Genomic DNA, 13,172 nt, shown 5'->3' on the forward strand with positions numbered 1-13,172 from the left:
TTGACTTTTTTTTTTAAGATTCCACATATAAGTGATGCCATACAGTATTTGTCTTTCTCTGGTTTATTTCACTTAGCATAATGCCCTCAAGTTCCATCCATGTTGTAAATGGCAGAATTTCCTTCTTTCTCGTGGCTAAACAATATTCCCTTGTGTGTATATATGTATACATGTCTTTATCCATTCATCTATTGATGGACATTTAGGTTGTTTCCATGTCTTGGCTACTGTGAATAATGTGGCAGTGAAAATGGGAGTGAAAATATCTCTGATATCCTGTTTTCATTTCCTTTGGATATGTACCTAGAAGTGGGATTGCTGGATCATATGACAGTTCTGTTTTTAATTTTCTGAGGAGCCTTCATACAATTTTCCTTAGTGGCTGCATCAGTTTACATTCCCATTAACATTGCACAAGGATTCCCTTTCCTCCACATTCTCACCAACATTTGTTATCATTTGTCTTTTTATTTTAAAGTTAATTAAATTTTTTTTTATTGTGTATTTTATTTGTAGCACTTATAAGTTTCAGGTGTACAACATAGTAATTCATAATTTTTAAAGATTAGACTCTATTTATAGTTACAGTAAAATATAGGCTTTATTCTCTGTGCTATATAGTATAATCTTGTAGCTTTTTTTTTTTTATACATAGTAGTTTGTACCTCTGAATTCCTTACCCCTATCCATCCCCTTCCCATTCTGCCTTTTTTCTTTTTTTTCCCTTTTTTTCTGGAGTAGGTAATTAGGTTGGTTTGTTTGTTTTTAAATGGACGTACTGGGGATTGAACCCAGGATCTTTTGTGTGCTAAGTACACACTCTACTACTGAGCTATACCCTCCCCAACTCTTGCTTTTGTGTTAAAAGTGAAAATCCTCTTTGGATTTCTTTCTGTTAGAGAAAACAGGTACTAATGTAGGTTTTTAAAAAAAGCAAAATGGCTTACATAAAATGAGCTTTCGAAAAGTGGGGCATACCTGTATCCTCATGGGAGGGGAGCATGTAGTAGGATTGCTACTTGTCTCTGCTTATTCAGGTCATTGAATAATCCAATGGAAATACTGTTCTTTCTTGTTAAGGATGAAGGCTGCCTGGTTACCATGGATATCAGAAGCTATATATATATACACATACACACACACACACACACACACACACATACACATACATACACATCTATCTGAGTTCCATGTGATGTTAGGGTTTGAATGTTTCAGAGAACTGCCTTTCAAACTGTTCATTGTGAACACTTCCACCCACACTCTTGATTATGCAATGGCAGGATTTGTGCTTACTTACCTGCAACCAGTGAGCTTTTATTTTTTCTAGTGGGACGATGGAGTCAGCCCACTTTCAGATGGCTGTCTCCTTTGACAAAGGCAGCTGGGAAGAATTATGAAGCCAGAGATCAAGGAATAACTTATCCTTAGGAAGGAGATTTTAATTTGTGAGGGATTTTATTCTGTCTTTTCTATGTTGTTCTTTTTCCTCTCTCCTAGCTCATTTCCTTTCTGTAGGGGCCCTAAGTTTTATAGCTCTGTTTTCAAGTTTTGGTTTTTAATTGGTTTTTAATATAACTGGTGCTGAGTAGCCTAGTTATATTTAAAGTTATGCCACTGGAGCCATTATTTTTAAAAGCCAGCAGTTTAGCTGTAACATTTGTTCTCAGTTCAGACTTGACATTTGACAGCTCAGCCTTGGCATGACAGGACTTTTCTGGTAAACTAAAAATACATATACTTCTATATTTCTACATATTATATAAGACAGTTTTCCAGTTATTGCTCCATTTGAGTGGGAAAAAAGTCCCACTTACCAGTTAGATGCCTCTTTGTGTTGGACAAAGGAATGACTGTGGGCTCTGAGCTTCAGAATAGGCTGTAGTTTGAAATGACAGTCTCAGGTCATTTACCTATAAAATGAATTAAGACCTTTTAGTATTTAAGCATAAAAATATATTTGTCTTTTATTAGTTCTTAGGGGCTGAATTGTGGGAAAACAGCCAAGGGTTGGGCATGCTAATTTCTCCTCATAAGACTTTTTGCTGTGCTTGCTGTGTATTATGGATCCATAATATGCAAATGTATCCCAGTGTTAATAAATGTTCTCTGCATACATTGTTATAATTCCAGAGGGATTCATTATGGTTATAAATACATATTATGAATAATTTCCCAAACTCAGCTCAGTCTTCATAGGTGAAAATATAAGAGAAAGCTATAGATTCTCTAGTTTGGGCTATCATGAGCCACCTTTTGCCCGTACATTATGTTTTAGGTAGTGTAAAAACACTTAACAAGTTGCCTAAGTCTAATTTGAAGTATTAGAAACTTGGGAAGTCTATATTAAGTCTGTCCTGTGCGGGTCAGCCCAAGTCTGGTCCCTTATTGTTCATTGGGACTGTGGCTCAGAGAGTGTGAGTGGAGGTAGTTTCTCTTGGAAACAGCAAGCAGCTAGGAATATAAAACTCAGTTCCCAGGCTGTCCCAGTCAATAATGTCCACTTATTTTCAATTTGCATATTCCTTATCAGGTTCCCTTTCAGGGAAGGGATTAAGAAATAGAATTTGAATGTAGTTCTGCCTTAATTTTTTCCCTTCCATTTGAATATTTCCAGCCTAAAGGCTTATTCTCAAAATTGAGCAAGATTTTTCCTTGTTAGGAATGAATTGTCATTTATTTTAAGCAGTAGACTCATCAAAGCAAGGCTCATTTATATTCAATACAGATCTTTCCCTTAGGTACAAATTTAAGTGCTTTTAAAATGGGCCTTGAGCCCTTTTGGGTTACTTGGGGCTAGAAAGTAGAATCAAAATAGCCTTCTTAGGATGTTGGGAGAAAAGCACTATTCCTGGAGACTGGCATTCTTAGATATGAGAGAAGGGCATTGGGCTTAATCTTGGGGGTTGGAAGGGCTCTAGAGGCCTAGGAAGAGCAGATAAACATTTTATGAGAAGCGCTTGGTTCTTCCTCTGTTGTGGAAAGAGCTTGTTTAGTGATTTCCTTGCCTACTGGCAAGTTGGCTTTGTAGGAAGAAGTGTTAGATGTAATATGTTATCGGCTAAGTGCATTTCATCTGTTCTCTTCCAGTTATAAGTTCTGTGGAACTCCCTCTAGATGCAGATGTACAGACCAGCAATCTCCTGATCACCTTCTTAAAGTATAGCTCGATTGTCATGCAGGACACCAAAGGTAAGGCATGCTGCTTCGGGGGCTCAGGAAGCAGGAGGTGTGGTAAGCAGCTGCTTAGCTGGATCAAGGAGCAGCATCAATACTTTGAAGCTTTGACAAGTTGAACCACTGAGGCCCCCTGTGTAAGGTGATGGTCCTGTTTACTGGAAGACAGTGATTTCTCACTGCCAGATGGCAATTAGGTGGTGTTGGGAAAACCTGGAGCTGGAGGGGGAGTGCTCCAAAATAGAACAGGAAGAAAAAATTGATCTCTGCAAAAACTAGCAAGTCTTCTTAGCAGATTTGGTAAGTAGATGCAAACTCTTGTGTGTGGGAAGTAGGGGGATTAGCATGTTTCAGGGAATTCCCTTTTGAGGACAAGGACCGAAAGCATCAGCTCCTGGTGAGAATTAGAGGACTGTTGTACAGAGTACAGTAGGAAAGGGTGAGATTCAGAGGGACTGTGTTCTTTAACACTTAAAACAGAGTGTCAGTACCCATCCCTGAAATGCAGAAAGAAAGTGGGACAGAAGTAGGTGTTGAAAAAGTTTGTTTATTCTGTTTTTTTGTTTTTCCTTTGTTTATGATTTTTCTGTGATCTTTTAATTGGTGGTAGGGTAGTAGAATAATTGGGCTAGGAGTGACAGAGGATTGGGAAGAAACCCAGCACATTCTGTCTATATATCTTTTTGTGTTTGTTTGTTTTTTATATATTTCATTTATTTATTTATTATTTATTTCAATTTTTTTTTTGCAGGGGGAGGTATTTTCTTTTTAACCTAGTTTTTCCTTATACTGGATTTATATGAGTGTTTACAATTTTTTTGTTGCAGTAAAGTATATATAACATAAAATTTACCATTTTCACCATTTTAAAGTGTATAGTTCAGTGACATTAAGTACAATCCCTAGAATTCCAGAATGGAGCTGAAAGGCAAGAGCTGCATAAGAGTTATCCTCTTATGATAGACTTACAAAGACTAGGATTGGGGGACTTTTGGAGTAAGAAAGAAACTGTGGTAGACAGAGATAGAGAGCTAAAAGATAAAAATGAGAGATGAAGAACTGCCAGAATTAAAAGGAACCTGGGCAGACAGAATCTAAACTGTTTAACACTTAGACATACTGCATTAGCTTTTTGAGATCTTTGTCTTGCAATCTTTGATTTTTTTTCTCTTGTTATGCCTTGTGAGTGTGCTCTTCCCAGAGAGAGCTATGTATTGGGATGAGATGGATACAAGTAGTCCATGTCACAGATTCCTAATTTAGAGAGTTCCGTTGGGAGCTGCAGAGATGGTGAGCCTCTGAGACTTGGCAAGTGAGATCTGGCAGGCAAGGATAGCGAGACTCTTGTGTATCAGTGTTTTCCTGAGGCCATCGCTTCTCCTTTATGGAAATGGGTAACCTCTTCCTTTCTCTAGACATATTGCAGCAACCACAGAAAGAGAAAAACTGCATAGCAGTGACCCTGAAAATGAACTTTTAGCTTTGCTTGATATAGCACAGTGAATTGAGGCCCTTGGAACTCACTTTTAGCCTTAATGATTATATAAACCCCTTTGTCCTGGTCACTTTGCCATCCATAAAATGGAAAGCAAAATTGAGGGCATTTTAATTGCAGTATGTGTGGTCTCAGGCTATTTCTCTAAATTGAGACTGGGTTAGGTCTTTGCCAACAGGTAGCCTAAATATGGCAAGGTATGTATGGCAGCCTAAATATGATTAGGTATGATGAAGAGTTACTTTTAAAAACGGCTCCTGTGTGGCTTCACTGGCCCAGCTCTCTTCCTTTTGATTAAGATCCTGACCTGGCTAACAGGATCTCGTTATGTTTTTAGGAGCAATAGAAGCAACTTCTTCCCTTGGCTCTGTTCCTCCTCCCCCTCCTCTCAATACTATTTCTTCTTTATTATATATCTATCATTTGATACCTATAAAAAGATGCTTTTAATATATATGACTATATGACTATCAGGTTATACGTTTATAATAAGCATAATAAATAGCATAGGTCATAAAGTATAATAATAAAGTGAACATATGTGAACCTACCACTCAACTTAAGAAACTCTTAATGCTGTTAAAACTACCTTTGTGTCCCCTCCCGAGTTACTACTCTCCTCACCATTCTCCAGAATTTTGTGTTTATCATCTCCTTGATTTGGCTCTGCTTTCAAAGCCTTTTTTTCCTGAAGATCTTCTGACTTGGGTATTGTCACCCTAAGAAAATATATACTTAATCTTTAAAATATACATTAGGCAAAAATATTAAAGATATGTATGTATATCTGTGCATACATAGACTTAAAGTTGATTCACCCAAGTTTTAACAGTATTGGTGTCTGAGTAGTGTGATTAAACTTGGTTTCTATTATCCTTTTTTATGCTTTTCTGAATTAAAAAAAAGTGTTTATAATGAAATATGCCCTATTTTTATATTCAGAAACAGTTTTTTTTTTTTCCTTTTTCTTTATAAGTGGAGAGATAGCTACAGGCTTTTCTATAAGAGTTGTTTATGAGCTTTGGGGGAAAGGGAGGATAGTGCCAGAGAAACCCTGTGTCCAAGTGTAGGTGGAAGAGTCTCATGAATCTAGTTTTGCATAGGCAGGGGCATTTCTCTTCTGGCTGCCTAGGGGCTCTGGTGTAAGCCACTGGGAATGCCAGATAGGGATTAGCATCATTTCTGTTTTGCATGGCCTATCTCTGAGGAGAGATGAATGTATTTCTTTGACCACAACCCTCATTATGCCTTCTGATTGTCAGATTTTAGTTGATAGATTCCATCTTTGAGGAAGTAACAGGTTAATGTCAGGATGAGTACTATTAGCTAACTTCTGTAGCACTGTAGTCTGCTAATAGATCTCTCCAGAATGGACTTTAGTCTGGGTCCTGTCAAAGCTAATTTGAAACATCATAAGCCATTTATCTGTTTTGGATATACTGGCATGACCCTCTTTTTTCCTCCATTTCACCCTGTCACCCACAAAGATCCTGAAAAGTAATTAAGCTTTGATGGTTCTAGTAATTGGCAGTGATAGAGTAGCTCTTTCTTGGTCATTCATGTGGGCTTAGAGCCCTGTTATTGAGTTTGCTTTCTTTCTTAATAACTAGAATGTGAATTCTTAGAGACCACAGACTTTTGGTTAGTTCAGTGCTACATCTCTAGTGCCTAGCACAGTGTCCATCATATAGTAGGCACTAAATAAATATTTGTAGAGGCAGTAAGAAAAATGATTAAGAATTCTCTGCTTTCCTGGTCATATATAAGTAATATTCACAGTACAAGAGAAGTATGAGGTGGACCCTAGTCTCCAGTTAACTTCTTTCTGATTCTACTGCCAGTTTGCGAAGAACAGGTATAAAGTTTTTCTAGATTTTGTGGTAGGTGGGTAAAGATGATGGTGCTTATAGCTAATGGATGGGGAGGGGTGGGAAAGGGAATGGACCTGATTATTCAGAAGCAAAGGGCTGATACGGAAACTAAGCGCATGGCCCTGATGGTAATAGGAAACATTATAATAATTACATGGTTCTCTGGATGGTGGTTAGCTGTTCATCAGACTACCAGAGTATTAAAAAAAATACTGGGGCAATTCTTTTGCCTAGAAGATAAGCAAGGATTACTCTAGTAGAACCTTGACTTTCATTCATGAGTTTTGTAGGGAAAGAAAGTATGAATGTTCTTTTTGATGCTACACATCTTTATTCTTTCTAGAAACATGGTCTGGATGATTTAAAGAGAAGAGTTTATTTTTTCTTTTCAGATGAGCACCGACTTCACAGTGGCAAACTCTGTCTGATTATCCTTACATGTATTGCAGAGGTAGGTCTCACCAGCCTTCTGGTATTAGCTTATCTTGCACCAAGTGTTTTCTCTTTCTGCCCTTTTCCCCAGTTCCTGTCTCCTGGCTTTTATAATCCTAAAGCTTGAGGGAGAAAAATCTTCCCCCATCTTATTGTCTCTTCCCTACTCCAATAGTACTTTGTCTTCTTCGTAGTGTATTCTTAGTGTCTGGCACATAGTAAAGGCTCAATTAGAATTTACTGCATGAATTAATAATGAATTGTGATATGTAATAACTATAATTGAGAACTGAAAGATTCTAGTTTTTAAGAGTTTGAAATGAGACTTATGCCTCTTTAGAAAAAATAATCCTGCTCCTTTGAAGCTGTTCATGTTTGGTCTTTTGCATTTAGCAAAATGGAAAAAGGAGCTCAGGTTTCCTGTGGGGAGAGGTAGAGAGAAAAGCCAAGGAGGGGAATTGGAAACTGAGTAAAGTGGGCTGATTGCAGTTTGATGAAGAGCAAGAGCCCAAGGGAAAAAAAGAAGAGGTTTTTGGCTTTGTAAGAAGGCACTTTTGGTTGGATTAATTGGGCCTGAACTCACCCTAGATCTTGGTGGCAACACAGGTATGCCAAAAAATGAGTCAATTTAGAGCTAAATTTGTACTTTCAACCTCCTCCTTCACTTATTCCTTATTTTGATCTTTTCTCTCCTAAGAAAAAGTAAAGGTGTGGTCCACATGGAGTAGAGATCTCTCTCAGTCTTTCCCTTTTTATGTTCTCTGTGGAAAGATGACCTACTTTTCACCAGGTTAGGGGTAGCTGGTTTTAGAAGAGCTGCTTATTAGCAGTGGGCCTGGGTGTAATTGCTTTTCAAAAATCTTTCCAAGAAAATCTTTAAAGGAGTTGTTTTTCACAGATTGTAACAGTTCCTAGTAATTGGAGTCTGTAGGCATGTCAGATCTTCAGAACAGGTATTGGGAAAGGTCCAAGGAATGTTTATTACTGACCCATGGTGAGAGGTTTTTGATTTTCCATCAGTCTTCAGCAAAGCCAGGGATAAATGGGGTCTTGCCTACTGCCATGCTGCCTGTGTAAGCAGTATTCTCTTGCTGTGCCAAACCCATTCCCGGCGGAGTGCAGACCTTTCTTCTTAATTGTAGATCCTCATGTGGAGCTTGCACATGCATCCTGCAGTTCCTATGAGAACCTTCAAGCTGTCACAAACAGAGCAGCCTCCTTGGGCAGATGGGAAGGAAGAGAGAATAGGAAAACAGATTCCTCTCAGCATTTGCCTCAAATGCCCATGCCTTAATTTTTATTGTTTGTAATTTGCTTAGAGATTTTTGGCCAGTTAGAGACACACTGGAAGATTACACCCAACTGAAATCTCATGGCTTAAGTAGGGATTGACATAAAGGCTCTAGGCTCATCCCACGAGCTCTCTCACTGGTCCTTGAAAGGAGTTCTTTAAGTCCTACAAATCCTTGGACTTTAAGATTATAGATTATAGATAGATTATAAACTGAGTTTCTTAAGTATAGGTTTCATTCCTTACTTTTTCTCTATATTTTTATTTTTATTAGGATCAATATGCCAATGCATTTTTGCATGACGACAACATGAATTTTCGTGTAAACTTACATAGAATGGTAGGTGTGACTTTTGTTTCTTGTTTCTTTGTAGGGAAAATTTTTGTGTGTGTTGGTAGGATTGGGGAGGATGAAATTGATTCTACTAGAACAAATGCGGGTGGAAAGTTGTGCTAAAGGGCTCTTGCTTGACTGCTGTTCAGTAGACCCATGCCTGTTGTGATTTTTTGTGTGTCATGGAGGTGTTACCTAATCAAGAGAGAATAGAAAGATCCACAACCATATACCCACAGCAGTAATACTCATGGCAGTAATATTAGAATCTATCAGTAACATAGATTTTAACAAGAAGATAGGCCTAAGCCTTTTGTTTGTAGTATGATCTTTGATTCATTGATGACAGGTACTACTTTGATTTATTCACCTGAGAGGTGGGGGAAATAGAATATGGAGGACCAGGGAATTTTCTAAAACATGGAGGTACATTCAGAAATATCATATTGAGGTTTACACTGAAAACTTTCTTTTGTTTTTTTGCAACTGTGACTGTTACTGCCTCTACATAGTCACCTTCTCCTCTTCTTTTTCTTAATTATTATTTTATCAAAGAAAAATACTAATATACCTCTTTTGTTGTTAGTAATATCACTTGTATAGAGAAAATCAAAGTAAAAGCGACAACTTTCTCATTATAGTATGTTCCTGTTGTCTTGCTGTGAATTGTGTTTTTGTTACAGGCCTGCATTGAAAACTGAGAAGCATTTACGTGTCCTCTCTGCCCCACCCCACCCCCACCACTAGAAAAAGAAAGAAAAAGTAGCATCTCTGTAGTAGTGATTTTATTTGCATGAAAAACATGATAATGATAATGAGCCATTGGCTGTTGTTTCAGGTGTCTACTAATTTAATTTCTTTTTTGTATGAAGCCTATGAGACACAGGAAGAAGGCAGCAGACAAGAATCTTCCCTGCCGTCCTTTAGTATGTGCGGTACTCGGTGAGTGTCATCAAGATTGGCGTGTTTCAGAGCCAGTGATAGGTTTTCATGATTAAGATGAAGGATAGATCCTGGTTGATGTTCTTCCTCCTCAGTGAAGAAAGTTACTAGTTATGTTTCTTCCCTGGCCTCAGAAACCGTGTTTATTGTTGAGTTTGGTAAAGTAATCTCAATAAATATAATTGTCAATTAAAGGGTGCTCTGATGAAAAGAAAAGGATCTTTCTAGGGAGACAGATGGCTAAGTCTAAGCTTGATATGTGATTTAAATTTGTAAATTATCTTACTCCTGATCAAGATTTCAAATTATTCCTTCCTTTTCTTGGTCTAAATTGATGTGTCAGCTGGCTAGGAGGCTTAAAGTTCAAGGTTCAAACATACAAAACTTCCTCTGAGTAAATTAAGCTGAGATGAGATTGACAGAGCTGACAGATAGGGGGATGTATCATAGCTAATTTTTTCTGCCTAGAATTCTGCATTTTCCTCAGGGGAGTGATCTGAACTCTTAATCTCATTTCACTTGGATATCCAGCCCTAGTTCCTAGATCTACTTGATTTTAGAAACAGTAATTAAGACGATATAATAAACTTCTATTGACCCAAAGCTCTACAGACCATTTCAGTCAATATCTGTCAAACTGAGTGTGATAGCAAGATGAGACAGACTTACATAGCTTTAGAGTTTTAGTCTCTGGTTACATGGATGTGATCCGTAATTTTTTCTCAGCTTGCTCATCACTTGGGTCTCAGAATATGATTTCCCTTTGGCATTTTGCATTAGTTCCATGGTATGAAATATCTATGATGAAATCTCCCTTGTATCTGAGTTTATTGGCAGGTCAAGATATCCTTCTGGAAGTAGGAGACAGAACTAATTTTGTTGTTACAAGTGGCAGGTGTTGAAAAGTGTTGCAAAAACTGCCTCATAATAAAATAAATTTAAGTGCACATTAATAAAGATGTGGTTGATGGATGCCATTCAGCATGAGTGCAAGGTGTACTGGGAAGGTTTTTTTTTTTCCCAACTTAAAGGCAAGCAATGAATTTCATTCTGATAGATCTAATTTTTTTCCTTTTCCCATTCAGACCTGATGGTAGAGTTTATTGTAACACACATGATGAAGGAGTTTCCTATGGATCTCTATGTGTAAGTACTGTGGTTCATTTAATGTGTGCAAATCTATTTTACAGAATTGAGTGATGGGAAGTTTATAATCACAAAACTTCTATATATATGTCATTTCAGGAAAAACACATTTATATGTGGAGAAATGTCAGGGAGCATTTTGTGGCCTGGATTTATATGTTTTCCCAGAAGCGGGTAAAAGTGCAAACCACAGTTTGAATTCACATCTTCATTATCATTTTTAGGCACACCGAATGAAGAACTGGGCTGATACACTGAAGCAGTGATCATAGGTGGCTCTTGTATCCAAAGATATGGAATACCAGCAGAACACTTAGTTATCCCTGGGCTTTGGTATCAAAGTAGTCAGCAGCAGGTAGAAGGCAGGGAAAGACCAGAGAGTTAGACCTTCTGGTCCATTCTTAGCCTACATTGTCCTAGCAGCCTAGTCAGAACTCTGCTAGCTAGGCAGATGGTGTGTACAGTGACCTGGCTGGGAGATTCCTGCCTACTGAGGAGATCTGATTGTCTATCACAATTCTTTTCAACCAGTACAACTGGAGACAACTGAAAATCATATTTTAATAAAGTTTAAGCCTTTAGGCTTTCTCTCTTCTTTGCTGTTTCAGTATTCTTATCGTTAATGCCCAAGAACAGCTGTGCCATGTTAGTGTGATCTCAAGTGTGTATATTACCTTTATTCCTTAAAAAGCATTGGAATTCATGGGTTCAGTCCCCAGTACCTCCTAAAAATAAATAAGTAAACCTAACTCCCCCCTCAAATAAAATAAATTTTTAAAAATAATAAAATAAAATTTTTAAAAAAGCATCGAACCTCAGTCTGACAACGAAATTAGTACCTCCACTTTTTTGAGTAAGAGAACAGTTTGGCACACAGCAAGCTTAGTGTACCTTGTTCCAATGCCAGGGCTGGGATCTAGGGAGATATAAGAGATTTTACTCTGAATAGAGTAGATTGCCAGCTTTTTAGACCATTTGTAGGCTACATAGTCTTGATTTCCTAGGTATGAAATAATGATACAAATTTTATGTTTAGGTAAATAGGTTGTGGTTTGATTTTTCCATATCTTTTGGATGTTTAAAAGTAAATCTTATCCTATATTTCAATTCAAAGACCATGAAAGGCTGCTTTTTTAAAGCACTTATTAGAGGAGTTTTCTGCTTGTGTTAGATGGGATCTCTGAACATCATTACCTTAGGGATCAGATTTGTTTTGCCACAGACTGTATTTCTAGCTTGATTATCTTATGTTCTAGTTCTAAGATATGTTATTGACTTTGTAGTATATTATTATAGTCTCAGTTTTCTCATTTTCCAAGGAAGGAAACTGAGGCTCTGGAGATTTGGTATTCAGTTAGTAAGCACCATTGCTTGAACATGAACGTAAATTTTCTTATGGTAAATCCTGGGCTGTTCCCTTCCTTCTCAGGTGTATTATCTATTTCTATGTAACACACTACCCCGAAACAGAGAGGTTTAAAACGAACATTTATTATCTCACAGTTTCTATGGTTCAAAAATCCAGGAACAGTTTAGCTGGGTAGTTTTGGCATAAGCTGTAGTCAGCGTTTTGGCTCCACTGAAGCTCTACTGGGCTTTACTGGGGCTGGAGAATTGCTTCCAAGCTCACGTACATGGTTGTTGGCAAATCTCAATTCCTTGCTGCATGGGCCTCTCCATAGGGTTGCTCAACATGGCAGCTGGCTTTCCCCAAAGCAAATAATCCAAGAGAGAAAGAGAAGGAGGAGAGCCCAAGATGGAAGTCATAATGCCTTTTATAACCTAATCTATAATGACATACCATTCCTGTTGGCCACACAGACCAGGCCTGATACAGTGTGAGAAGGGACTACATAAAGTGTGAATGCCAGGAGGTGGGGACTAATGGGTGCCATCTTGCAGGCTGGCTGCCACAGTTGCACACCTAGTTAGTTGCATCAGCAAGAGTCAAACTCAAGTCTGTCTGACCCCAGAGACTGTACTCTTAACTACTACTATGATAAGTAACAAAGGAAATATTTCTTTAGGATGACTAATGCTGACTGGGGCATCGGAAAAGGCTGTATTTGACCTGAGTCATGAAGAAACAGTAGGAGTTTTCTATGTGGAGGAGTGGGGAGGGACACCTCAGGCAGGGGACCAGCATGTTCAAAAGCTTGGAGATTTGAAAGTGTGGCATGTTGGAGAATAGGAAGTAATTCAGGATGATTAGAATGTAAGGTGCATGGAGGAAGGATAGGAGGGCAGAAAAAAAGTTGCCTGAGATTAAGTGGATAATGGATAACAGTTAAAGGTGGGATGACAGGGTAAGACTGTGTGTTCAGTATTTAGAGTTACTGGTATGTATCTGTCCACCCAAACCCTCACATCCTAGCCATTGAATCTAATCTACACTAAGTGTTTTGACTCCCTCCTCCCCTGAGTTCCTAACTTTTTGGTTTTGCCTTGCTTTCTCAATTCTTTTTCCGCCTGTTTCCTAATTGA

General features: G+C 38.1%; 1 protein-coding gene across 2 annotated transcripts in view; it reads left to right on the plus strand.

The window, feature by feature from the left end:
* The window catches only part of ARMH3 (armadillo like helical domain containing 3), a 151,998-nt gene that overhangs the window by 34,391 nt on the left and 104,435 nt on the right, over positions 1-13,172 (plus strand). For both annotated transcript variants that reach the window (XR_012510150.1, XM_074373730.1), the window contains exons 15-19: positions 3,091-3,192; positions 6,936-6,994; positions 8,541-8,606; positions 9,473-9,542; positions 10,628-10,688. Coding sequence is in view for 1 of the 2 variants with exons in the window: in XM_074373730.1 (XP_074229831.1) it covers positions 3,091-3,192; positions 6,936-6,994; positions 8,541-8,606; positions 9,473-9,542; positions 10,628-10,688 (358 nt within the window). In the remaining variant the exon portion in view is untranslated. The remainder of the gene's footprint in view (positions 1-3,090; positions 3,193-6,935; positions 6,995-8,540; positions 8,607-9,472; positions 9,543-10,627; positions 10,689-13,172) is intronic.

This window comes from Camelus bactrianus, chromosome 11 (assembly GCF_048773025.1).
Source record: "Camelus bactrianus isolate YW-2024 breed Bactrian camel chromosome 11, ASM4877302v1, whole genome shotgun sequence".
Taxonomy (NCBI): domain Eukaryota; kingdom Metazoa; phylum Chordata; class Mammalia; order Artiodactyla; family Camelidae; genus Camelus; species Camelus bactrianus.